This window comes from Haliotis cracherodii, unplaced genomic scaffold, assembly GCF_022045235.1.
Source record: "Haliotis cracherodii isolate W230 unplaced genomic scaffold, xgHalCrac1.p SCAF_14, whole genome shotgun sequence".
NCBI classification, from domain to species: domain Eukaryota; kingdom Metazoa; phylum Mollusca; class Gastropoda; order Lepetellida; family Haliotidae; genus Haliotis; species Haliotis cracherodii.
Window position 1 is genome coordinate 33458262 of NW_027266269.1, and position 27989 is coordinate 33486250.

The 27989-nt window shown below is 40.1% G+C and overlaps 1 protein-coding gene across 3 annotated transcripts in view; it reads left to right on the forward strand.

The window, feature by feature from the left end:
* Nucleotides 1-1144: 1144 nt before the first annotated feature.
* LOC139461201 (phosphatidylinositol 4-phosphate 5-kinase type-1 alpha-like) overlaps nt 1145-27989 on the forward strand; it is a 70946-nt gene continuing 44101 nt past the window's right edge. For all 3 annotated transcript variants that reach the window (XM_071242796.1, XM_071242797.1, XM_071242795.1), the window contains exons 1-12: nt 1145-1435; nt 11600-11637; nt 12887-13006; nt 14646-14776; nt 16014-16131; nt 17267-17419; nt 18464-18523; nt 19762-20001; nt 21179-21256; nt 21862-21964; nt 27061-27169; nt 27812-27944. In XM_071242796.1, coding sequence (XP_071098897.1) covers nt 1345-1435; nt 11600-11637; nt 12887-13006; nt 14646-14776; nt 16014-16131; nt 17267-17419; nt 18464-18523; nt 19762-20001; nt 21179-21256; nt 21862-21964; nt 27061-27169; nt 27812-27944 — 1374 coding nt within the window. In that variant the 5' untranslated portion in view covers nt 1145-1344. The remainder of the gene's footprint in view (nt 1436-11599; nt 11638-12886; nt 13007-14645; nt 14777-16013; nt 16132-17266; nt 17420-18463; nt 18524-19761; nt 20002-21178; nt 21257-21861; nt 21965-27060; nt 27170-27811; nt 27945-27989) is intronic.

The window sequence follows — 27989 nt, forward strand, 5'->3', positions numbered from 1 at the left end:
CTACTGTGTCATATAGGGGCAGACTGTTGTGTCATATAGGGGCGGACTGTTGTGTCATATATGGGCGGACGGCTGTGTCATATAGGGGCAGACTGTTGTGTCATATAGGGGCGGACTGTTGTGTCATATATGGGCGGACTACTGTGTCATATAGGGGCGGACTGCTGTGTCATATAGGACGGACTGCTGTGTCATATAGGGGCGGATGGCTTTGTCATATAGGGGCGGATGGCTGTGTCATATAGAGGCGGGCTGTTGTGTCATACAGGGGCGGACTGTCGTTTCATACCGGGGCGGACTGTCTTGTCATACAGTAGCGGCCTGTTGTGTCATACCGGGGCGGACTGTCGTGTCATACCGGGGCGGACTGCCGTGTCATACAGTAGCGGACTGTCGTGTCATACAGGGGTGGACTGTTGTGTCATACAGTAGCGGACTGTCGTGTCATATAGGGATGGACTGTCGTGTCATACCGGGGCGGACTGTCGTGTCATACCGGGGCGGACTGTCGTGTCATACAGTAGCGGACTGTTGTGTCATACAGGGGTGGACTGTCGTGTCATACCGGGGAGGACTGTTGTGTCATACAGGGGCGGACTGTCGTGTCATATAGGGGCGGACTGTCGTGTCATACAGAAGCGGACTGTCGTGTCATATAGGGATGGACTGCTGTGTTATATAAAGGTTGACTGTTTTGTCATACAGTGGCGGACTGCTGGGTCATATAGGGCAGACTGTTGTGTTATTTCGGGGCGGACTGTTGTGTCATATAGGGGCGGACTGTCGTGTCATACAGGGGCGGACTGTTGTGTCCAATTCTGTCGGACTGTTGTATCATACAGGGGCGGACTGTTGTATCGTATATAGGGCAGACTGCTGTGTCATATGGGGGCGGAGTGCTTTGTTATATAGGGGCGGACACACACACACACACACACACACACACACACACACACACACACAAAACACACACACAAAACACACACACACACACTTTAATTGTTGAATGAATTGAAAACTATTTGTCATTCTACAATCGATGTCGGATGATCGGACGAATCACCACTAGCAGACGAGTCGTTGCCAACACATGTAATGAGTTGTGTTTGTAATAGCATATGCTCAACGCATGCGCAATGCCCCGTGTCTGCTAAGACTGTCGTACAACACGAAAAAAGGCACCGAATTGATTGCTAATTACTCATAATTGTTGTTAATTGGGATATCGGAAGTACTCGGTAGATGTCTTCGTAGCTGAAATATTTCATCAATTGTCTGTGATGCAAGATTAAGAACAGTGACGCCCATTTTGGGCGGACTGACTGTGATGATCGGACCAAGAAAATGGCGACTGCTGCTGAAGTTAGCCATTCTGAAACCAATTTCGCTCGTTGTGAACGACAAGAAATGAGTGAAACAACCACCACAGGGCCTGGTAAGATACTAACATGCATGGAGATGGTGTCAACTGAAGTTTATATCTTTTTACGGGAGCAATAAGTACTCCGGATGCAAAGTTTTTAGTAGGTGTGTCGCAAGAATATTCATTGTCAATGTCATCGTATTGATTGTGAACCATGGATCTAATGATGGAATGATAGTCGCATGTTCAGATCTTGCCAGAAGGCTAATACCAAGAATTCTCTACATTCTCATAAATGTTTCGTGGCGTTAAAGAAATGTCTCAATGTGTGTTTAGCAGACATTACAACATACCAGCAATCACGATTTCACATGCTAGATTCCACATGTCAATTTCATGTTCAAAGGTGTTTATAAATACATTTTATTACTTTGCACAATCTAAAATAAAAGTGAAGGAGTATGTTGTGCTTCTTACTTGTAAAATTACCACATTCCTTTATGGACAATAGAATTGTAGATGATACACAAAAATATCAGGGCAGAAGTGACAGAATTTTATGTGTTTGTCAAGAATTTCTGTGACTAGGCCCATAATGCATAAACAGGATCTAAAATCCCTGTGTGAATGTCCAGTTTAGATTCATGGAATTGTACTTATAAGACATGTTTAAGATGAAAAACATCTCTTGCAGAGAAGAGAAATGTTTGTTTTATCAATGACTAATGATGCACCTATCTTATGAGTGCATGGCATATTTAGATATGACACAATCATACACACACAAGAATATTTCAAGGAACTTTGTTTACTTAAAAAAATATTAGGAAAGTCTTGCTTCTTTGTTCTCAAATGATCCCATTGGTTGTTTGTTGACTTGGCAGGGTTTTCCTCAGGAAGTGAAATATGATCATACCTAATTTTAAACATGTTAAAACCATATTCATCATGTTCATGACCATGACGATTTACCTGTCATTGAGAAATGTATTATGATGAAGATAAATCTTTGAGGGGTTAAAAATATTTTATATTTTGAATTTGTTTAATATTCAAAATAACTGAAAATAGTCTTTCAATTTTTGATAAAATGGTGCAGCCAATATTTTGGTGGTGCAACTTGATTAATTTACTTGGTTGCACCTGGTGCAGGTGGTAAAACAGAATGTAATTGTACCCTGTGTTGCTGGCCCAACCATATCAAACCTGAAGAAATCAATGCAGTGCAAATTATGCACTGTAATACAGAAAAGTAGGGGCCCTGGGTTACAATAGGTCCCTTGCAACCCATCATGGATGTAACAGGCGACTGAATGAATTGGATGGCCAGGCTTGTTTGGTGGCGTGTTGCTATGAACATTCCCTGGTGGTGTCAATCATCACTCGTAATATCAATCACTGAATTGTTTGTCTGAACCCGAGTGTTTATTACTCGTTGAATATATGGCTACAGTATTGGTGAGTGCAGCCTTTAACAACAAACACACACATATTGTAATGTGACTCCAGTATCGTGATGCTGATACACAAAGAAGGCATATCAATTCACTCAAAGGCTATGACAACATAACTATGTTTCCTGGTCGATCTGGAGCCCACGACCCAAAAGTATTTTTATTTTTATTCTCAGGTTGCGATGTAGCCATTGTCACTATCCCCATAGTGTCTGCATTTATGCATAAATCAGTGTTCGAAATTGGCCCTCTTCCTGTCGTCCTTGCCAAACTGCCCAATAGTCAAGGTATCATAAGGACTAGTAGAAATTTGCCATTTTTAAGGGTTTTGCTGTATGTTATCATAATAAGGACTAGTGGACTGAAACTTTTAGTTTCTACCTGTCAGACTGCAATGTAAGAGTTCCCCTGAACTTAAGAAGTAAAAACTTTGCCTAAATCCTCAAAAAATTAAAAATTGCATGCAAGGGCATTTGGGGGGATTCCCAGATAAATCCCCTGATACTGATAGCACGAAACCCCAGGATGCCCTATATGTTTTGGACACTGATTATTGATATGTGGTCTTACTAGACACTCTTGACCAAAAGTTACTTGACTAAACTTGGGCTTCAGACTAGTGGTTTAAGTAGCTGTGTTGTGGGCACAATATTTTAATATATATATGGTGTAAACATGTAAACTGATGACGAGAGGTGTTAAAATAGCTTTCTGACAAAGATTTCTGGCAGGTGCTCTTAAAGTGCACCTGCAGTCTAAGCTAACCTCACTGCAATATGTATGTCATCTCTTAGGTTACCATGGGATACACTGTCACAGTTCACCTAGGTGTCATATTGTGACAAACTTTGATCTGTCCATGTTCTCAACATGCTCAAACACTCTCTTTGAGGCTGTTAAATATGCTAAACAAACTAAAACATCTGTTTCAATAATAAATACTGACAAAGAGCATCACCTTGTTGCAGGTTATGGCAAGGGCACAGGTTTTCTTCATCATGCACATTGATCTTTTCCCCACCCTCGTGGGTGTAATGTGCGAAGCCCATTTCTTGTGTCCCCAGTCATGATATTGCTTAAATCTTGTTAAAAGCGGCATAAAACAATACTCGCTCCTCGATTATCCAGAGAATTCTTATGTCACAATTCCAGAATGATGTATGCATACCTACCTGAAACCTGAACAATAATGTCCTACATACCTGACACCTGTACAATCATGTCCTACATACCTGACACCTGTACAATCATGTCCTACATATCTGACACCTGTACAATCATGTCCTACATACCTGACACCTGTACAATCATGTCCTACATACCTACCTGACACCTGTACAATCATGTCCTACATACCTGACACCTGGACAATCATGTCCTACATACCTGACACCTGTACAATCATGTCCTACATACCTGACACCTGGCCAATCATGTCCTACATACCTACTTGACACCTGTACAATCATGTCCTACATACCTGACACCTGTACAATCATGTCCTACATACCTGACACCTGGACAATCATGTCCTACATACATGACACCTGGACAATCATGTCCTACAAACCTGACACCTGTACAATCATGTCCTACATACCTGACACCTGGACAATCATGTCCTACATACCTGACACCTGGACAGTCATGTCCTACATACCTGACACCTGTACAATCATGTCCTACATATCTGACACCTGTACAATCATGTCCTACTTACATGACACCTGGACAATCATGTCCTACATACCTGACACCTGTACATTTATGTCCTACATACCTGACACCTGTACAATCGTGTTCTACATACCAACCTGATGCCTGGCCAATCATGCCCTACATACCTGACACCTGTACAATCATGTCCTACATACCTGACACCTGGACAATCATGTCCTACATACCTGACACCTGGACAATCATGTCCTACATACCTGACACCTGGACAATCATGTCCTACATACCTGACACCTGGACAATCATGTCCTACATACCTGACACCTGGACAATCATGTCCTACATATCTGACACCTGTACAATCATGTCCTACATACATGACACCTGGACAATCATGTCCTACATACCTGACACCTGTACATTTATGTCCTACATACCTGACACCTGTACAATCGTGTTCTACATACCAACCTGATGCCTGGCCAATCATGCCCTACATACCTGACACCTGGACAATCATGTCCTACATACCTGACACCTGGACAATCATGTCCTACATACCTGACACCTATACAAGCATGTCCTACATACCTACCTGACACCTGGACAATCATGTCCTACATACCTGCCTGACACCTGGACAATCATGTCCTACATACCTACCTGACACCTGGACAATCATGTCCTACATACCTGACACCTGTACAATCATGTCCTACATACCTGACACCTGGCCAATCATGTCCTACATACCTACCTGACACCTGTACAATCATGTCCTACATATCTGACACCTGTACAATCATGTCCTACATACATGACACCTGGACAATCATGTCCTACATACCTGACACCTGGCCAATCATGTCCTACATACCTACCTGACACCTGTACAATCATGTCCTACATATCTGACACCTGTACAATCATGTCCTACATACATGACACCTGGACAATCATGTCCTACATACCTGACACCTGTACATTTATGTCCTACATACCTGACACCTGTACAATCGTGTTCTACATACCAACCTGATGCCTGGCCAATCATGCCCTACATACCTGACACCTGGACAATCATGTCCTACATACCTGACACCTATACAAGCATGTCCTACATACCTACCTGACACCTGGACAATCATGTCCTACATACCTGCCTGACACCTGGACAATCATGTCCTACATACCTACCTGACACCTGGACAATCATGTCCTACATACCTGACACCTGTACAATCATGTCCTACATACCTGACACCTGGCCAATCATGTCCTACATACCTACCTGACACCTGTACAATCATGTCCTACATACCTGACACCTGTACAATCATGTCCTACATACCTGACACCTATACAAGCATGTCCTACATACCTGCCTGACACCTGGACAATCATGTCCTACATACCTGACACCTGTACAATCATGTCCTACATACTTACCTGACACCTGTACAATCAAGCCCTACATACCTGACACCTGTACAATCATGTCCTACATATCTGATATCAAGCCAATCATTTCTATATTTCTGATACCTGGTTATATAATTTCTATACTGTATACCTGGAAAATTATTTCCCAAGATAATGGCCCACTTGACCCTTAACTTAATTTGAAGTATTCTCGTAAATTTATCATAAAAATCAAAAGCTTTGGTTTTACATGTTGGTCATTTGACTCACATTCATCGAATTTTGTTGCCATGACAACAAAGCAGTACATTTTGCAGTGATTTGATTTCCTGGTGAAAACCCTTGAATCATTGATAAGGCCCAAGCACCATTTCAGACATGTTTGTTGACTTCTGAGCTAATTGGATGTTTTTGTGTGATGCATTCTGTAAACTAGTTCCTTGCCCAACAGCCCAAGGAGATCAACTGAAGGGATCATCATGATGGCTGTGGCCCCCTCATCGGCCCCCTCATCGGCCCCCTCATCGGCCCTTCCAGGGCTTCTTCATTGGAATAACGTACAATCAAATCCGATTTTCTGGCAAAGTGGCTTAGTACACCCAGGGTTAAAAAAGCAGGTTTCTAAATTCTTGCCATCTTTGCAGTTGCTGCTGCGGTATATTGGGGATGTAATCGAAATTGCAAAATCCATGTATTAGTAAAGTTTTAATGTCAATGTGCATCGATACAAATTGATTTAGATCAATACTAAATTAATACAGTGCCACAGAAAGATTTATATAATTTGACATTACCATTGTTAAGATGGACAATGAAAAGGCAGAAATTCAATTTTAGATATTTTTTTGATCAGCCTAGTTTATAACTAGAATTAAATCAATTAATAGGTCTATATAGGTGATTTGTATCTGTACACATCCAGAATAAATGTAATCTTAAACTAACGTGATTAATTGATATATCGACCTTAAATCATTAATCCATAAATAAGAAAGTTATGAGCAAGTGAAAACGGATCATTTTTGAGAATTTCTATGGATTCCACTTAGTTTGCCGGTCTGCTGCCTAGTGCAAGCTGACACAAACATGTGCATGCACATCGCTCTGAGTACAAAAATCATAATCACGACGTTAAACCCCATGCACAAATATAGAGGTTATAATTAGTTAAACTCTTTCTTTCTGAACATTTTTAATTGATGAGTTCAGGCAGAAGTTCATTTGTAGGAGATCTAATTTAAAACTCTTGACACATATTGAGTGTCAGCTGCAGGAGCAGATCCAACCTGCTAGCGATTATAATTCCTATGTGAATGCTACTGTGATTAATACATTTGGGCTGCTTGTGTAGCTGGGCTTGATTAAACAGTATTGGAGTTGTGTATTGACACAACTGCACAGGAAAAGGTGTGTCCATATTTCTCATAGATAAGGTCAGTCTAAAAGAGAAGTGATAAATCATATTCTTGATTCATATTTCCAACAAAAAATTGTTGCCACTTTACCATAAGAAGATGAAGTACAAAATCAGAGTGCTTGGCGGGTTGTTAAAAAAAATATAACACAATACTTATCGTGCTTATGTACACAGATAGAAGTAAGCGTTAGCTTGCTTGCCAGTGATAGTTGGTTGGTTTGTTGTTTAACGCCGCACTCAGCAATATTCCAGCTATATGACGGCGGTCTGTAAATAATCGAGTTTGGGCCGGTCAATCCAGTGATTGACATCATGAGCATCAATCCACGCAATTGGGATATGATGACATACATCATCCAAGTCAGCGAGCCTGACCACCCGATCCCGTTACTTGCCTCTTATGACAAGCATTGTCACCTTTTATGCGAAACATGGGTTGCTGAAGACCTATTCTATCCCGGATCTTCACGACTCCGGGATAGACACAGACAGTAGTCTGTTGGTCAGAGACTAGTAAAAATCTTCAGGGACTGGTTGATTTCTCCTATAATCTATCTATTTAATTTTACATGGACTGCTCATCCAAATTGAGCTGCAGACTAGTTGGATTTGTGTGAGTAGGTTACCAAGTTGCACTAAATTGCCAGTCTGCAACTTTAGCCACTTGTATGAAGCCCAAGTCCAGTCAAATTCTGTTTGGTCCAGTAGGTTAAGCTCGTTTTGAGGAACTAAGTTTTGTGTCAAAGAGCTGGTCGTTGTATGGCTGTCAACTGACACATGTACCAAATCAAACTGTGTGTATATTCATCTGTTGAGATTACTTTGAATTTCACTTTGAGCAAGTCCATTTGCACATGTAGAGTTCACCCCAGTGAACTCATGCTGCATTAAAGTTGATTCTTATATACCTGTTTGAGAAATATGTTATGATAAAAAAAATGTTCAAAAAAATATTTTCAGTCTCTTAATCACCATGATCAAAGCATGTTATTATTGTCACAATTGTAAAGGTTTATTTTTGCATGTATATTTTTACATTTGAGGAATATTTTGCATGCTCACCATGCTCATCTCAAAAATAAAAAAGAATTTGTGCACATAGAATATGGGAATTTGGGATAGAAACATCTTTTACAAAGAAACAAGATGCCAAGGACAGGCATTTGTCTTGACCTCAGAAACCGATATTCAGCTGATGTTAGTATTAATTCCTCAGTTGGAGTTAAAAATATCCTAATTCATGCTATTATAGTCAGAACTAATGTTGTTTTGTAGAGGTCACTTGAAAAGATGCTTGAATCTTTAATGCTCAGTTTCACATTATTGCCTCGAATGCAGTTTTAAAATCAAAATACACTGTTGTAAATACCTTTCAATTAGGGAAAATAATAACTTAGAAAAACATCCCAAATTTGAATCAAAATAATTTTTTTCCCAATTTGCTGGCCACGGGCCTTTATTTTGGAATCCCAGATAAATATATCCCTGAAGGTATTTTTTATATTCTGACCTGTTTTGAACTTGAAATGTTACATGTAGCCAAACCAGTGTTTGCAATAATTTGAGATCCCAACAAGACAGTCGGACAGGTGACCCATAAGTGTTGCCTGCCGGTCTTCAAAGTTTCCTGCCCCTTTTCAGGCATTGTAAATATTGAAAAATCGCAAAAAACTGAGCTGCAAATCACGTCTTGATTCAGTTGAAATAATGCAAACAATCATTTGAGAATCTAGAAGAAGTGTATTTTAAAAATTGATACATAAGTATTCTTAGAATTATCTGCCAGACAGTCGGGCAGGTGGAGGAAAACATCATGCAGCCCGACAGAAAAGTTACTAGCCACGGGCAGGCAGTTATTTCAGCCAAACTTCATAAAGTCTGAAGGAGGTAAATCGCCATCATTGCCTGTCTTCACATGCTTAAAGTGATGTTGGTAGCTGCATACCTGCAGTGACAGATGTTAACAGGCCATTGAGTGCACATCATTGATTTGTCACATCTGCCCACATATACCTATACACACATATCCATGACCTCAATTACCTTGATTTTATGAATACTACTGCGTAGAAGAGTAGGAAAACATTATTTGAGAAATATCTCTCCATGAGTCCTTGCAATGATGCCAATGTTTCCAAACGAGAAGGATCCTTTGATTAAAATACCAAGATGTTTGTAACACTGCAAACAGTCTTTTTAGTTCATATTATTTGACGCATTACTGAAAAATGTAATGGGTTGAAATTAACCTTGGAAGTCCTTGTCAGAACCTTCATGTGAATAGTTTTAAGATTTGTCATGTCCTTAGATGCTAAAGGAGCTCAACGCGAGGACCACGGGGCCCCCAAGGTGTCAGATCGGTTCTTTTTCTAGGACACTGACTGATCATGCTCATTGTCATATAAAATGCCATGAAGATCTTTACTTCAAATTTGGCGTGTTTGTTTGTTTATCGTTTCACACCAAACTCGGCAATATTCCAGCTATATGATGGCGGTCTTGCACCATGTTGACATTAAAACCTAGTTGCACCAGAGAAAACCAGGTTGCCCCAGAGAAAACCAGGTTGTACCAGAGAAAACCTAGTTGCGCCAGAGAAAAGCATAAATTTATCAGTGTTGAAACGTGCAAATAATCTCAACACTACCCACAGTTAAATGACATCAACGATACATCTGTGCTTCGTGAGTTTTCATGCGCCGATATGATACACGATACATTTTTGTCTGTATCGGTTCAAGACCAAACACTTGCTAAAATATGCTACTGCTCATTGAATGACCTCCCGGCGTGTTTGTCATTCAGAAATCGCAAAATGTGATGTAATTATGTTCTATCCAATAAATAGCCACAACAAACATGCTCCAACAGCCAGCTTTTCCTTTTGACATGTTTGAACCTGCCCTGAAATATTTTAGTCACGATGTTTCCTCACCTTGCTCACAGTTTGGCGTAAAAATATGCATATCGTGATACACATCGTACCGTGACCTTTGTATCGTGATACATATCATACCTTGATCTTTGCGATCTTCGCGAGGGGGCACGGGTGGCCTAGTCGTCTAAGGCGCCCTTGGGCACGCCAGAATCCTATGGTTGGTTCAAATCCCGGTTCACCCCAATTGTGTTTCTAGGTTTGTCAGCACCATACCAATGCTCGTGGGCTTCACCGAAGTGGTAAACGTCTTAGACCTGCATCACATATGGCTTTCCTCCCACATTAATCTGACAAGCCGTGATATAACTGGAATAATGTTAAAAGCAGCGTTAAACCCAACTCACTCACTTTGTATCGCGATACATATTGTATCGTGACCTTTGTATTGTGACACATATCATACCGTGATTTTTGTACAGTGATACATATCGCACCATGATCTTTGTATCGTGATACATATCGTACCGTGACCTTTGTATTGTGATACATATCGTACCGTGACCTTTGTATTGTGATACATATCGTACCATGACCTTTGTATCGTGATACATATCGTACCGTGACCTTTGTATCGTGATACATATCATACCGTGACCTCTGTATGTGATACATATGGTTTCGTGATACATATCCTACCGTGACTTCTGTATCGTGATACATATCGTATTGTGACCTTTGTATCGTGATACATATCGTACCGTGACCTTTGTATCGTGATACATATCATACCGTTACCTTTGTATCCTGATACACATCATACCGTGACCTTTGTATCGTGATACATATCATACTGTGACCTTTGTTATGTGATACATATCATACCGTTACCTTTGTATCCTGATACACATCATACCGTGACCTTTGTATCGTGATACATATCATACCGTGACCTTTGTATCCTGATACATATCGTATCATGATGTTGCTGTATCATTTCACTCCTGAAAATGTGTGTCTACTTTGACTTGTCATCCGTCAACTTTTAAGCAATGCCCATCAAACAGTTCATTTGGTGCATGTAGACAAAAATATAAGGTTACACTTTTGAGTTGCAACTTGCATTGGTGCCAGATTCTGTAGCTGAATCAGGTTCATGTAAACAAATACAAATGTATGTCCGACTAACCCTTTACTGTTCTGTAAAATCCTGAAACAGTCCTCAGAGATCTAAGATTTTATCTAAGTTCTCTGTTTATAAATCTATGTTTCGACTTTGATAAATTTATGGGACAAAGGTGCAATCTGGTTTTGTCTGGTGCAATTTGGTTCAAGTTTAGTCAAGTTTCTTAAATCGAGCCCTTATCAACGTGTTCCTTTTTCTGTTTCAGCGAAAGACAGCGCCAAGCCCAAAGTTACACCAATAGATGTAAGTATAGCAACATAACCCTAACATTGATAGGGGCAGGCCTCAAAGTTTAATTTTTTAACTTGTAGCCATGTGGCTGCCAGTATTTTTTTTCCAAGTAGCCAGTGGTAAAATCAACAAGACAAGCCAAATTTTTAGGTAGCCAAAAATATTTGAAATTATGAAATAACCATTATAATATGTACAAGTCATAGCACAAGGCTTTAGAGTTTACGTAACTGAATCCCTCGTAATGCTGCATTGATTGATGAGAATGTTAATGAAACAGACGATGAGAACGGTATATCCGTTCAATTGCGACCGTGAAAACACTGCTGATTGAGAAAATGGCGTCGCAAATGTCAATCAGATAATTTATGTTTGTGTCTATGTATGTGAAGCAATGGAGTTTAGTCGCCACAAGATATTTTTCAAGGTAGTTTGGCTACCTCTGAAGTCGCAACTTTGAGGCCTGAAGGGGGGTATTTTGGTCCTAACCACTTGAAATAGAATCACGAAATTCTGCAATGATTACTTAGCTGCATAGCTGCATGTGTGCTAAAACAAATTAAGTGAAGACAAGCCATTCTGCTGATAAGGAATATTAGTTACAGTAATGACAAAAATTGCAAAGTGCGTTTTTCAAGAAATGTCTGTTTTCTTAGCAATAATCATCATAACTGATTTTGATCACCAGGTTACAAACCAGGTCAGAATCGACAGTCAGGTGACTGTGAGCAGTTATCTTTTGCACTGACCTGGGTCAATAGCACTTTATAGTCATGCACAGTAACCTGACTGCAGATCCTCAGTCCTATTGTTACCATGTGATCAAAAATCTACATTGTAGATATCGCTGCAATAAAATTGCATCACAATGCTTTGCAGACCATTGTGACGTCATTGGTTACCATGACGTCACAATCAGATGACATCACTAATGGCTCTGCCACTGAAGCTGATGGAAAAAGTTGGAAGAATGATGTTGGATGATAAATAGAATCTCACCCTTGTGTCTTTTGATATCAAATATATCATTACTCTTCGATCAAAGTTTAAAACTCCAAGGCTTGCTGTGTGTAGATATATTTGATATCGAAAGACACTTAGGTGAGATTCTCCATATATCATGATACTCTTGAGTCGATATATCAATACATTCATTTCCAATCAGTGACACCTCAAACTATTGCTGGTAATGTTTTCAGGCTAGTGAAAATCAATGTTAATTTCTAACCGTGGATGATGGTATGTCATGGATTGTTGACAGACAAATGCAGTGGGCACAGGGATGGGTCCGCGGACACCGATGTCCGTGTCTGTCCGTGAGAAAGAAAAGAAGATCGGACACAGAAGAGTGGACGAGGATGGCATCGTCACATATAAGAAGGTAAGTTTTCAGATACTGCAACACACCTGTCAAAATTACAACTGGCTTGAGGGGCTAGTTATCTTTCACAAACACTATTCCACAGCAAAGATAACTGGTCCTCATTTCAGGAGTACAAACTGAAAATTGAATTTCTTAATACTGTTATAAGTGCAATAGGATTTCTACAAAACCAATTATTTTTCTATGTACTACTACGCTGTTTTGATTAGCGTATATTTAGACAAGGCCTAGTAACTGTGATTACATAGCTGATAGAGAAAATAGCAATTACCGTATTCAACGTAATAATGGCCCACGGCGATATTTGCTATCCAATCACAATTGACACCCTTTACGATTTTTTCGCGTATAATATGCACTCATGTGTTATATGCACCCTTCATTATGGGAAATTAAATTCTGGAAAAATATTTTGTCATACGTAAACATTTCAGGCTGTCAGCATAAACCACGAAATTTATTTTTCACCAAAATAATATTCTAATAAGGGCCCCCTATTTCTAATTTTGAGAGTGCCCTGGGCGCTTATTCGACGAATACGGTAGTGAGATTCGTTAAGCTCATTCTTCCAATCAAATTGTTCAAACTTTAAAGTTTTGAAAAGTTGCGGTAGACATGGGGGATAGAGGGTTTCGAAAGACTACTGGCCCCTTAGAAAACTACTGGTCACAGGATAGAGGGCAGGCATTCATTTTGAATGCTGAATCACATGTATAGATTAAGATATATGCCGAAGTTTTGGACTTTGACTTTGATCCAATTACAAAGAGCAGAAAATATGTTATATATTTTCGAGTTATGGGAGTAGTTTGTGGTATTCATAGGTTTAAGAGATAAACATGCTTTCTTTTTGAGGTAGAGCTAGGTTACCTGTAGATGTAACCACACTAAATTGAATTTGGAGCTAAACATGCAGATGTCTAGTAAAGAAGATTTCATTTACATGATAATTTAGGGGGAACGGGTGGCCCAAATGTCTAAGGTGCCACATTTGCTGTGCAGAGTTGCTTCCCTTGGGCACGCCAGGAACCTATAACCGTGGGTTCGAATCCCGGTTCGCCCCGATTATGTTTCTAGGTTTGTCAGCACCATACCCGTGCTCATGGGTTTCATGGAAGTGGTAAACGTCTCAGACCTGCATCACTTAGGGCTTTCCTCCCACATTAAGTCGACACGCCGTGATATAACTGGAATACTGTTAAAAGTGGTGTTAGACACAACTCGCTCACTAATCTGAAAGAGTGCAGGAAATGACGTTTTAGAGGTAAGGAGTTCTAAAAGTTTCAGGGGCCCCCTGGGTAACACAATCATGGCCTCCAACATTTAGTTTTGGGCCAGTTAGTTTGGAAAAGGAGCAAGACCAGCTGGCTACATATGAATTTGTTTTTAAGTGTAACCCTGTACCAACGACCATGATTTGGGGCCCTCAATTTCAGATTTGCCCTGATCATGTTTGTGTTTGTCAGCACTTATAGTTGTGGATTTCACCAAGTGGTAAGCTGTCTAAGACCAGTATCTTTGGGGGGTTTCCTCCCACGTCAAGCTGACATGCTGTTATAAAATCTGAAATACTGTAAAAAAGGCAATAAGGGAGTGGTCACTGTGACTCATACTCCCATCTCGTTTCTTGTTCTAGAAACCGACATCCGAGTTGATGACAGCCATCCAACTTGGAATTGGACAAAGTGTTGGAGCATTAAGTTCAAAAGCAGAACGTGATGTCCTCATGCAAGATTTCGCTGTTGTTGAGAGTGTCTTTTACCCAAGGTTTGTACACAGGATCTCATTACTCATATGGGGTGGTAGCCTATTGGTTAAAGCCTTCGCTTGTTGTTCGATTCCCGACATGGGTACAGTGTGTGAAGCCCATTTCTGGTGTCCCCTGCCGTGATGTTGCAGGAATATTGCTAAAAGCGTCATAAAACGCTCGCTCGCTCACTCACTCACTCACTCACTCACTCACTCACTCACTCACTCACTCACTCACTCACTCACTCACTCACCCACCCACCCACCCACTCACCCACCCACTCACTCACTGCATGGACAGTTCATGTTATCTGACAGAGTTACCTGCACTTTGAGTAGTCTGACAGAGTAACCTGCACTTGTCCAACAAGTTGACTATTAGTCCTGTGTTTTCATGAACTCGTCAACCAAAATGTGTTTTTAGTCATCCTGTCCCTAGACATTTCCAGGTTCAATCACTGCTGCATTAGATGTAGTTATCTGCACTGAGTTACCTTCATCTTGACACCCACAAAGAGACCATGCTTGTTGTAAGAGGCACCAAACGGGATCGGGTGGTCAGGCTCGCTGACTTGGTTGATGCTTGTCATCGTATCCAAATTGCGTGGATCGATGCTCATGATATCAATCACTGGATTGTCGTCCAGACTCGATTATTTACAGACCCATCATAAGCTGGAATATTGCTCAGTGCGGTGTTAAACAACAGACAAACAAACAAAACTTGAAAGTTGACCAGTGTCATGAAACCGATTCACGCAAGATGGCTTGTTTCCTGTGTGGACAAAATTGCAAAGGACACTGACGCAATCAAGCGAGGTTGGAAGAAGGCAGGATTACTGTGAGGCAACAGTGACACTAATTGGTCTATTTACACTGTCATTTGTGATGTATTGTGTGACCATTCTGCATTCATTTGTGTTTTTAACTTACTGAGTAACTTGTGGTTCTGGTTGATGATTTCAACATTTGATGACGTGTTGCAATGAATAAAGTATGTATGTATTATTTATACTTATTTTTGCGTTTTTAATTTTTGCGATTGAGTCTTGTTCGCAAAACTCGCAATAATAAAACGGTCGCAAAAAAATCCCTGTTCATAGTATATCAACCCAAAATGATGATGAGAGCCGCGTTCAGTCTAGAAGACTCAAAACATTTCACAGTGACTGTTGACTTGCACCCTGATACAGTTTATTGAAATAATCAAGCCAGTTGTCCTTGTGCCCTACCTATTGTGTGTTTGTGTTTTCAGTGAGGGAAGCAACTTAACTCCGGCCCACCACTGTAGTGACTTCAGGTTCAAGACGTATGCACCTATCGCCTTCCGATACTTTCGAGAGCTGTTTAATATTCAGCCCGATGACTTTATGGTGAGTGACAAATGTATTTGTATAATAGGACTGTAACTATCAAAATGGTTCATGATTTGCTGGGGCGGTCGGGTAGCCTAGTGGTTAAAGCCTTTGCTCGTCACGCCGACGACCCGGGTTCGATTCCTGACATGAGTACAATGTGTGAAGCCCATTTCTGATGTCCCCCGGCGTGATATTGCTGGAATATTGATAAAAGCGGCGTAAAATCATACTCACTCACTCACTCATGATTTGTTGATGGTAAATATGCTATATATTGGAGATTTGTTGCGATGGGGAAGGGTTGGGGATGAGCTTTGATGCTTTCGGAAGTAGAATCAACAGATTCTCATGATTTCTCCGTTACGGAATCCACTAGTTATTGCAATATTATCCAGAAGGGTCGTGAACATTAACTTAACACCTCCGTGGTCTAATGACAGAGTGTATGCCCAGAGAGCGGAAGGTCCGAGGTAGTCCTGACGCTCGGCATTAAGGGGCTAAAACAAGGATTGGTCGGCGCGGAGTCAGTATACTGTGTCTGATTAGGGTATTCATGTTAAACTAGGGCATGGTATCTCATTTGGCTAGCACTATAAAATCAGCATTAGTCCTCACTAATACAAAAAGCCAAACACGCACGCATGTTGCTGTATAAGTTCAGCAACCTTGAACACAACGTTAAACCTCATCTAACCTTAAACATTAACTGTATTAAAGCATCCCCTATGTTTTGTACTTGACGATTGTGTGAAGATTTGATGTACCGTATTCGACGTAATAAGTGCCCGGGGCGCTCTCAAAATTATAAATAGGGGGCACTTATTAGAATATAATTTGGGTGAGTTGAAAGATCGTAAATATTGTACTTTATGATGACAGCCTGAAATGATACAAAAGAAAAGTATGTGCGTATCATACACGACAGATATATTTTCCAGAAATTAATTGCTCATAATTAAGGGTGCATATTATGAGCGAATAAATAAGTCTTGTGAACATTGATTAATCAATTCGGGGTGCTAATTGGGATTGTTCACTAGCCAATGTATTAGCAAATATTGCCATGGGGGTTTATTAGAGCAGGGCGCTTATAACATCGAATATGGTACTTGACGCCACTCTGTCAGTTATGCCTGTGAATTGGTTTCAGTTATCACTATGTGATGAAGTGCTGCAAGAGTTGTCCAACCCAGGAGCCAGCGGTAGTATCTTCTACATCACCCAGGACGATGAGTTTATCATCAAGACAGTCCAACACAAGGAGGCGGACTTCTTGACTAAACTGCTCCCTGGTTACTTCCTGGTAAGAGCAAGGAGGGGATGTAGTAGCCCAGTGGTCAGTGTGGTCAGTGGTCAAACACCCAGGTTCTGTTCCCAACTAGGTTTCAATGTGTGACGACACGTGAAGATCCGGGGTATAATAGGTCTTCAGCAATCCATGCTTGCCGTAAAAGGCAACTATGCTTGTAGTATGAGGCGACAATCGGGATCGGCGGTCAGGCTCGCTCACTTGGTTGATGCATGTCCCAATTGCGTGGATTGATGGTCATGATGTCAATCATTGGATTGTCTGGTCCATATTTGATTATTTACAGACCGCCGTCATTTTGCTGGAATATTTCTGAGTGCAGCGTTAAACAACAAACAAACAAAAACAGTGTGTGACCTGTTCTTGATGCCTTGGCTGGAATATTACTTAAAACGGAATATAACAGAGCTCCAGATCAGCTGTGTAATTCCATGACTGGCACCACTGGCATCACTGGCTGACATGTCGTGATAGGACTGAAATACTGTTCAAAGCGGTTTCAAACACGTTAAACACGTCTTGAACATATCCATATTTTGAGGATGATGCAGTGAGTGCCATGAGTTGAAGGTTGTTAGGTCATAATGTCTGAAGATATCTTTCTGTAACAGACTTCTGGCTATTTTTTAGCAAAGTTAATGCACAACTCACTCCAATTGTTTAGTAAATTCATGAAATATTTTTTCTTCATAAGATAAACAACTTTTTCGTCTTGTGCATGACATGAAAAATAAGAGATGCTGACATCCAGTGACACTGATTAAATGCCACATTGTTTTATTGACCTGATTAGGGGGCGGTCGGGTAGCCTCGTGGTTAAAGCGTTCGCTCGTCACGCTGAAGACCCAAGTTCGATTCCCGCATGGGTCAAATGTGTGAAGCCCATTTCTGGTGTCCCCCGCCGTGATATTGCTGGAATATTGCTAAAAGTGACGTAAAACCATACTCACTCACTCACTCATGACCTGATTCAACCAGTCTTCGATCAATGTGTGTTATGGATCCAGTCATTAAGTTTGACATTTTCTTCTTTTCCAGAACATAAGCCAAAACCCAAGGACTTTGTTGCCCAAGTTTTATGGCTTATATTGTTACCAGGTATGTATGTGTAAGATATCCGTGTTGATTCAGGGATGGAAAGTGTCTAAAGTACTCACGGAAATGAAAAAAAACTGTTTTCCTCGACCTCAGATCTTAAATAAATGCAGTTAATATACAAAATATGTAAATATTCAAACAACTAAATTAGTACTAATTGGGCCGTGGCACAAATATAGCGTATCAAATGTTTTTATGCCTTTTTACATTAAAAGTGTGTAAAAATGTGAATAAAACAGACTATTGTGAAACAGGGCATAACCAGGTGTAAGTAGATCAAGTTGACCTATGACACCTTGACGACAGGTGAGAACAGGTGCATAATGCCTATAGTCTGTTTCTGCTTTGTCAATTTGGACTTAGTTTTATTTTTGAATGTTGAAAGTGCCGACAAATTACCTCCTGTAAAGTACATTTTGTATTGTTCACGGAGATCAAACTAGCAAATCCAGACTAGTACTTTTCGAGTTGTTTTGTTATTTCGTATTTACAGCTACGTAACACTTTGTGACGATTTTTAAATTGAGAAAAACAGTTTGTTTTCATTTCCGTGAGTACTTTAGTGCTGGCTATCGATATACAGTCAAGTCTCGTTTATCCAACACTCGTTAATCCGACAATCGGCTTTATCCGACACAAATGATGGAAACCGATTAAATCAGTGCTGTTTAGACCCATTAATCCGACAGTCTCGCACTCCGACTCCGACACACCTAATTTGCAACGATTTGCTGAAATCACTCATTAATCAGCCTCGTTAATCTGACACGGTGATCAGCGTACTCCATGGTCATCTGCCCGGGAGTACATAGCCCCGTGTTTTGATGCAAGACCAGTCGGCGAGTAGCTGCATATTTAAACGGCTGCAGAGATAAACTTTGTGTTTTGTGTTAAACTTAAGAGGTTGCATGATTAGAAAACATATTCCGCGAACAATGTAACACAACAATATGAATATTTCCTTTTTCCTTTTTTTATTACAGCATGTTTGAGTCGTTGTCTATCGTGTAGTTGTCCAATTTTCGATCACGAAAGTTGATAATACCTAATTTCGTTTATCCGACATACTCGGTAATCCAACATAATCATATGCAACCAACAATGTCGGATAAACGGGACTTGACTGTAAATCTAAGAGATTGAGTATTGATAAATAAGGGAGGAGTAACTTTATCGCTACATCTCTACAGGACAATCGAGGTTGCTCAACTCTCTAACACTTAGTTTGTTGTTTTCAGTGTGGAGGTAAAAACATTCGATTTACAGTCATGAACAATCTCTTACCATCTTCGATCAAAATCCACGAGAAGTACGACTTGAAGGGCAGTACATACAAGCGGAAAGCCTCGAAACACGAACGGTTGAAAGAAAGCCCCACCTACAAGGACCTGGATTTCATTGATCTCCACCCCGAGGGCATTCTACTGGAGAAAGAAACCTACGATGCCTTGATAAAAACATTACAGAGAGACTGCAGGGTGAGAGCTGACATTATTCAAAGATACCTCCACAAGTTCCCGTTCCACAAAGCATTCGTAGAGTTATGACAGTAGTAAGTCTTTGTTAAAGTATGTGAGTTACGATCACCTTAGCTCTACGATCGTTTTGTGGAATTGACCCCTCGAATTAAACTTGGATTTCACACCAAGAACTGTTTATTCCTACACTTTTTCCGTAGTTCCTACGCAGTTTGAATAAAAAAACACAGACTACTAAACCAGGTAAAAATGTGAATTTTAAGAATATCAAATAAAGTTCTTAACTGATAAATTGATATTACTTCTAATCTGAGACGAACTATAGTCGATACCTGTGCACAACATGTGTATGACAGAAATAAAGCTATGGGGTAATGGATGCTTAAATGAAAGGCTGATGACGTTGGTCAGTCCAGTGCTGTACCCAGCGGGGGGAGGGTGGGGGGGGGGGGGGGGGTGCAGTTGCCCCTCCTGGATTTTTTATAGGAGTACTTGTAAATATTTGCCGCCGCCTCTCTCCCCCCCCCCCCCCCGTCAAAAAAAGTTACATACGGCCTTGCAGTCAATGTCAACTAAGGCGCTAAGCTGTTAAACATGCATGTTAAATCAGCACAGCGATACATGGATTTATACCATGACATCTGGCCATGTCCAGTTTAGAATTGGTCTTCAGCAACCCAATCTTGTCGTAAGAGGTGACTAATGGGATCGTGGGGTCATGCTTGCTGACATGACTGGTGCATGTCATCGTGTCCCAGTTGCACAGATCATTGCTTCATTGATCGATGCTTATGTTGTCAATCAATGGATTGTCTGGTCCAGACTCGATTATTTACAGACCGCCACCATATAGCAAGAATATTGCTGAGTATGGCGTTAAACAACAAACAGATGATTGCTCCTGATGTAAATCACTGGATTTTCTGGTCCAGACTCGACAAGTTTCTTGCTTGTGCTGTTAACTGCTGCTGGGCTAACACTTGATTATTTACAAGCAGAGATGATATATCAGAATGGTACTGACCGTAAACAACTTGTATTCACTCACTCACCCCACACTTGTCTCACACAAATCTTTAACAGGAATGTGGATTGTACAGAAGTGTCCTTTTTCCTGGCTACAAGAAGTATGAATATTATCCAAACTTACTTGTTTTTTTTCTTTGGTTTATTCCAGGTACTTGAAAGCTTTAAGATCATGGACTACAGCTTATTGGTCGGGGTGCATAATCTTGATTTGTCCTTACGAGAAAAGGTTTGATAATGTTCTTACATATATTTTTAATTGCATTCTGGCAAGGATTGATTGTACTATTGAAATTATTTGGATGATTTTAGTATTTGTAATAATAGTGACAAACGAAAAATATCGAAAGGTTTTATTGATTATCATGTAACACATTGAGGCTTAGCTTCATCCAGAAAAATTGCAGGAATTCATCTAGGATTTCAAATTTAGTGCCTTTGGCAGGAATATTGGGGAAAAAACATTATTTTGTTCGAGGTATTTTAAGGGGTGTATTAACATGCAATAATGTCAAACTAAACATTAAATGCTCATGATATCAATCACTAGATTGTCTAGTCCAGACTTGATTATTTACAGATACACTGTCATATAGCTAGAATATTGCTAAACAATAAACAAACAGTAGTCATAAGTATATTAACATGAATGGGGAAGTTCTTTCCTTGAAAATGCAGGGATATAGGTAATCTGTCATGGTATGAAAGATTACCGTATTCGACATAATAAGCGCTCCACTCTAATAAGCGCCCATGGCGATTTTTGCTAATATATTGGCTAGTGAACAATCCCAATTACTCACTGAAATGACCGTTTCCAATGTTTTGTTTCAGGGAATGCCATCCCGAGGGGAGAGCAGGTCGGCACCGCCTGACACGCCCAGCGCCCTGAGTGACGGTACTAGCAGCACGGCTCCTAGTGGTGGTGGTGGTAAATGTAGGACTAATCTGTGGTGGTTGGGAAACAGATTTAATTCCATCTCTGTCGACAGACATTTCACTGGCACTGCATCACCCTAGCAGCGGTAGAAATTGGCACTAGTCCTGTAGCCCTTACCAAGCTGCCCAATAGTTAAGGTAGATAAGGACTGAATTATTGGATAGGCATTACTTGGAAGTTGACGGATGACAAAGTAGACAAAATTTATGAAAACTACTTCTTTAATACGCCTTTACAGTATTAAAGAAGTTTTTATCCATAAATTGTGTCTACTTTGTAGAATAAAGATATTTGCCATTTTTAAGGATTTTGCTATATGTTATCAAAATTAGGACTATTGGACTATAATTGTTAGTTTCTACCACTGCCTATGACATATTTAGGCTTTAGTTAGGCATACCAAAAACCGTTAGAAGATGGTACCTGTCATACCCTGCCTGGTGCTTGGCATAAATGGGTTAAATCAAGGACTGGACCCACTTGCACAAAGCGATCTTAGCGCTAAGATGATCATAACTCCCATACTGTAACATAGGCTTATGATAGTCTTAGGGCTAAGATCGCTTTGTGCAAGTGGGCTCTGGTCTGCTTGGGGTGGCATCTGTGTAAAAATGATGATGCACTCATGCACACAATTTGACAAAGATAAGAAAGACGTAAAAACGAATATTTAGCACAGAAAGGCAGGTAGTGACACAAAGACACACAAGGATAAAGAAGATGCACAACTCTTGACAGATCAGAGTCCATGTTTTTGTAATGTAGATTTAAACAAGATAAGAAATCCTAGGTCCTACTGGAAGGGAGTCCGTGCCATTGGAATGTCTCATTATGTAACAATCATTACAATGAAAGCAATAAGGTCAATATTTTTTAAGTGGAGCCATTACCGTATTCGACGCAATAAGTGCCCACGGCAACATTTGCTAATATATTGGCAATCCCAATTAGCACCCCTTCCGATTGATCAATGTACACAAGACTTATTTATTCGTGTATAATACACACTCGTGTCTTATATGCACCTTTAATTATGGGCAATTAAATTCTGGAAAAATATATCTGTCGTACATAAACATTTCAGGCTGTCAGCATAAACTACGAAATTTATGTTTCAACTCAAGAGCCCCCCCCCCCCCCCATTTCTAATTATTATGTCAATACGGTATTTCACAAAATTAGATATTGGTCAATCTTTTCAAAATTGCCTGAATCATGGTCATTTGAAGCGATGCTTTGAAAAACACTTTGGTAAAATTCTATGTGTGAGAGTTCAAACCCTCACAGGATAATCTTGGCGTTTATTCAAGTAACAGGTGTTTTCACCTGCATCGCTGCTCCAGATATGTTCCCTGTACTTATCTGGGGTCAGGTCCAATATTCAGGGTGTCATTTTTTATTGCCTTCATTGTTAGGTTGTTATTTTCTAGTTTACTAACCATGTTATCCATTCCTTTCTCAATCAGCTTACAATGGGGCCTTTTTAATCTGGATTTACTAACACAGCGGAGCCTTGTTAATCTGGAGTGGGCTCTTGTTTGATCATTAACCTGTTGAATACCTTCTGTTTTTAAATAATCTTGTTGGTTGTATACTACCCAGGGAGCTGATAATAAAACTTGAGTGCACACTCATCCTGTGACTAGTCCAAAGCTAGAGTCTAGAAATATTCTTTTTGGTCCAGTAAGCTCAGTTAATACAAGTACCGTATTAGATGAATAAGTGCCCACAGCGATATTTGCTAGTGAACAATCCCAATAAGCACCCCTTCCAATTGATCAATGTACACAAGACGTGTTTATTCGTGTATAATACGCACTCGTGTGTTATATGCACCCTTAATTATGGGCAATTGAATTCTGGAAAATATATCTGTCGTGAATAATACACACAGACTTTCCTTTTGTATCATTTCAGGCTGTCGGCATAAACCACGAAATTTATGGTCTTTCAACTGTTTTTTTTTCAACAAAATTTTATTCTAATAAGAGCACCTTATTTTTTCTTATTATGTCTAATATGGTACATGTTATAACACTTACTTCTACATAAAAAAATGCTTAGAGCCACATACACACTTGTGTATGTCACTATTTAAGAACAATAATCTTGAACACGATGTTAAACCCTATTTCACCTCATTTTACCAAATGATATGTTACCAAAGAAAATGACAAGTCACTCATTAAGGGTAATATATTTTACCCATGAAGATCCAGGTTAGAATAGGTCTTCAGCAACCCATGCTTGTCGTAAGAGGTGACTAACGGGATCGGGTGGTCAGACTTGATGTCTTGGTCAATGCATTTCACCTATCCCAATTGCGTAGATCGATGCTCATTATGTCAGTCACAGGAATGTCTGGTCCATACTTGATTATTTACAGACTGCCATCATATAGCTGGAATATTGCTGAGTGCGGCATTAAAACAAACAAACAAATCTGACATGACCTGTAATCAGGTAATGGGATGTCCTCATAATTGAGTCATATCTTTATTTGGCAGCTGCTAGAACTAAGACCAGATTTTAATGAGATTGACAGAAACGTGAAAACGTGCCTCACTCTGATATAATATTTGTAGTTAGGTAAATTGATGGAAAGTATCTGTCCTGTGAAATGAGGCTTTGCTGTTTCCTTGCATGTTTATTAAATTGATTTATTTGAATGATTGACTTGCAGTGATCCCAAGTTTCCTTTATGATAAGAAATCAACTAGAAAGAAAATATACAATTGCCAGTGAATTTGAGAAATTTGCGAAAATTGCAGTTTTGGACCTTTGATTAAAAATAACAAGTCTACAACATTTCACATTTGCTTCACTTGAACAACTAAATTTTATTTAGTTCATGAGTATATCAAAAGTTTATTAATTGTGCTTTTTGAATTTTGAAAATTTCAATCCGATAGTCAAAATAAAGGAATTTTGTTTCTGGTCTCCTTATGCGTTATTGTCAATCTTCCCATGTCAGACTTTTGTGTGTGTGTGCGTGCGTGCGTGCGTGCGCTCTATGTTTTTTCTATGGATTACAATCAGGGAGAATTCTAGGGTGGGGCCTTGTGCTTTTAGCCCCTAAATTTGAAAAAAGGCCAACATTTTCAAATACAATGGGGCATTTTAACATTGTGCTGTATGGGTGTACCTCTGGAATATTTGAAATTTTCACATATAGGGCTAATGTCACTCCTTGAGTGAACCCTGTACCATAATTGTAGTGGTCATGCAAAAAGAATAATTGCTTTGTGCCATAATTTAAAGCCAGACCAAAAGACCAGAAACAGTACTTTTCTTTTGTTTTACCCTTGACCATGTTAACAATCAAGTATCAATAACATCCAAACCCTTTCACTGACTGTGTCATCCTATTCTTGTAACATGGCTAACCTGAACTATGATGGACTCTGGTGTTTTGGAGAATGCACTCAATGAATCAAGATGTTTATTAATACCTTAACATGGCATTGATCGATTGTGAACACTTGCCACAGTTGACGTCCATATGACAAACAATTATTGATAATTTATTTCGTAAAGATTTTATTTGTGCTAAAATTGATAGGATAACCTCCCTTGGGTTTCAAATTGAATGTGATTTCTTATCTTTCTGATGATGTACTGTCCAGGAGAGTGAGGGACGGTCGGGTAGCCTAGTGGTTAAAGCGTTCGCTCGTCACGCCGAAGACCCAGGTTCGATTCCCGACATGGGTACAATGTGTGAAGCCCATTTTTCTGGTGTCCCCCGCCGTGATATTGCTGTAATATTGCTAAAAGCGGCGTAAAACCTCACTCACTCACTCACTCACTCACTCCAGGAGAGTGAACCAGTTGCAAAGAGCCGCCAGACCAAGACTGGTCACAAACCGAGATATGCCTTGTTGTTTTCTCCACAGATCTAGTTATTTTACACAAACCGCTATCAAGGATATATCAAGGATATATCTGGGATATATCTGGGATATAGGGGAAAGAGATGTTGTTTTGTGCAAAATTGGGATATTTGAGAAGTTCCTGTTTTCTTAAAATCAGCGTGATCAGAGGTTTTGTAACATTGTACATTAACATTACATTCAATAATGTAAACTGAAGCAGTAAAGCCTTTTTGATTGTCCTGATATCAGTGAAATACTAAACCATCACTTTAGATACAGCTATATTAATTGGGAATATTTTAATTCCAATTTGGGAATTTTTACTGACATTTGCTGCAGATTTGAGGTTGAATACCAGCAGGTGTATATGAATTCCTGGATAGCAATGTTCAAAGTTAGTCATGAAAGTCAAGGGGTCCCTCTTTTTGCCTTAGGGGGGCACGGGTGGCCCAGTCGTCTAAGGTGCCGCGATTCGCTGTGCAGAGTTGCGTCCCTTGGGCACGCCAGAAACCTAAGATTGTGGGTTCGAATCCAAGTTCGCCCAAATTATGTTTCTAGGTTTGTCAGCACCATACCCGTGCTCGTGGGTTTCAGCGAAGTGGTAAACGTCTGAAACCTGCATCACTTCGGGCTTTCCTCCCACATTAAGCTGACACGCAGCGATATGACTGGAATAATGTTGAAAGCGGCATTAAATCCAACTCACTCACTCACTCTTATTGCCTTAAAGGTAAAGATTTAGGAGTCCCCAGATTTGATATTATAGAAGCAAATATCAAGGACCCCAGGATCCCTGTTCCACAGTCTTAGCACTAAGAGGACCGCAACTCCAATAATTTAACATAGACTTACTACAGTTGTATGGCTTAGACAATCGGAGCTCCCATTAATATACATACTCCTGACAGTCTTAGCGCTAAGCGATGGACACTCCCATAATTCATCATAGATTCACGATAGTTATAGCACTAAGACCATCAAAAATCCCATAATTTAACATACTCACAATGGTTGTATCTAAGACGATCAAAAGTCCCATAATTTAACACAGACTTAGTTGTAGAGCTATGATCACTTTGTGGATGGGGCCAAGGATCTCCCTTAATTACAAACAGTGACTAGTCCAAAATGAGTCAGATGAGGTGGTGCAGTCTACCCTGCTTTGACTCATGTTCTGTGCATTGCTTCTCAGGGGATTTATTTCCGTACTTCCTTTTCCAGCTCTCCAACGAGGCAAGTCTTTCAAAACGAAGATTGCACAGTATTCCACAGCAATGGAGGCAATCCGATTGAATGCAGAAACAGATGATTTTGAAGATGAAGATGTTCCGTAGGTTTTTGGCCACATTTGTTAAATGAACTCTTTAAGGCACATAATCCGCATCTCATTTTGTAAAGCCTTCTATGGCTGAAGTAAAGCTGATGTGACCTAAAATCACATTTTGTAGATTCTCACATAGTCATAGTGGATAGTGTTTTCGATATACCATTCAACACGTGAGGATTACGGGTAAGAATATAGGTCCCCGTTAGTCTAGGCCTTGTCGTAAGTGACAGCGATAGAAGCTAACATGGTCTACTGGTCCTTATGATGATAACGTATGGCAAAACCCTTAAAAATGTACAAATGTCTACTGGTCCTAATGATACCCTTACTTTGGGGCACGGACTAGGGGACTAGTGCCAATTTCTATCATTGCTGGGGGGCACAGGTGGGCCAGTTGTCTAAGGCTGCGCAATTCGCTGTGCAGAGTTGCATCCCTTGGCTTCACCAGAAACCTATGATTGTGGGTTCGAATCCTTGTTCGCCCCGATTATGTTTCTAGGTTTGTCAGCACCATACCCATGCTCGTTGGTTTCACCGAAGTGGTAAAAACATGGCTTCTGTACCTGCTATCACTGGTAGTGAGATTAACTGTAGAACTTTAGCACCACAGATACTGATATTTTGTTGCATCTGTTTGATTTTCAGACCTGGTGGCATCCCAGCCAAAAATTCCAAGGGTGAACGAATATTGTTGTATCTTGGTATCATCGATATTCTGCAGTCTTATCGCCTAAAGAAGAAACTTGAACATACCATGAAGGCAATCGTTATAGATGGGGTAAGTAACACAGGCGATTGAAATGTCACTGCAAAAGACTTCTAA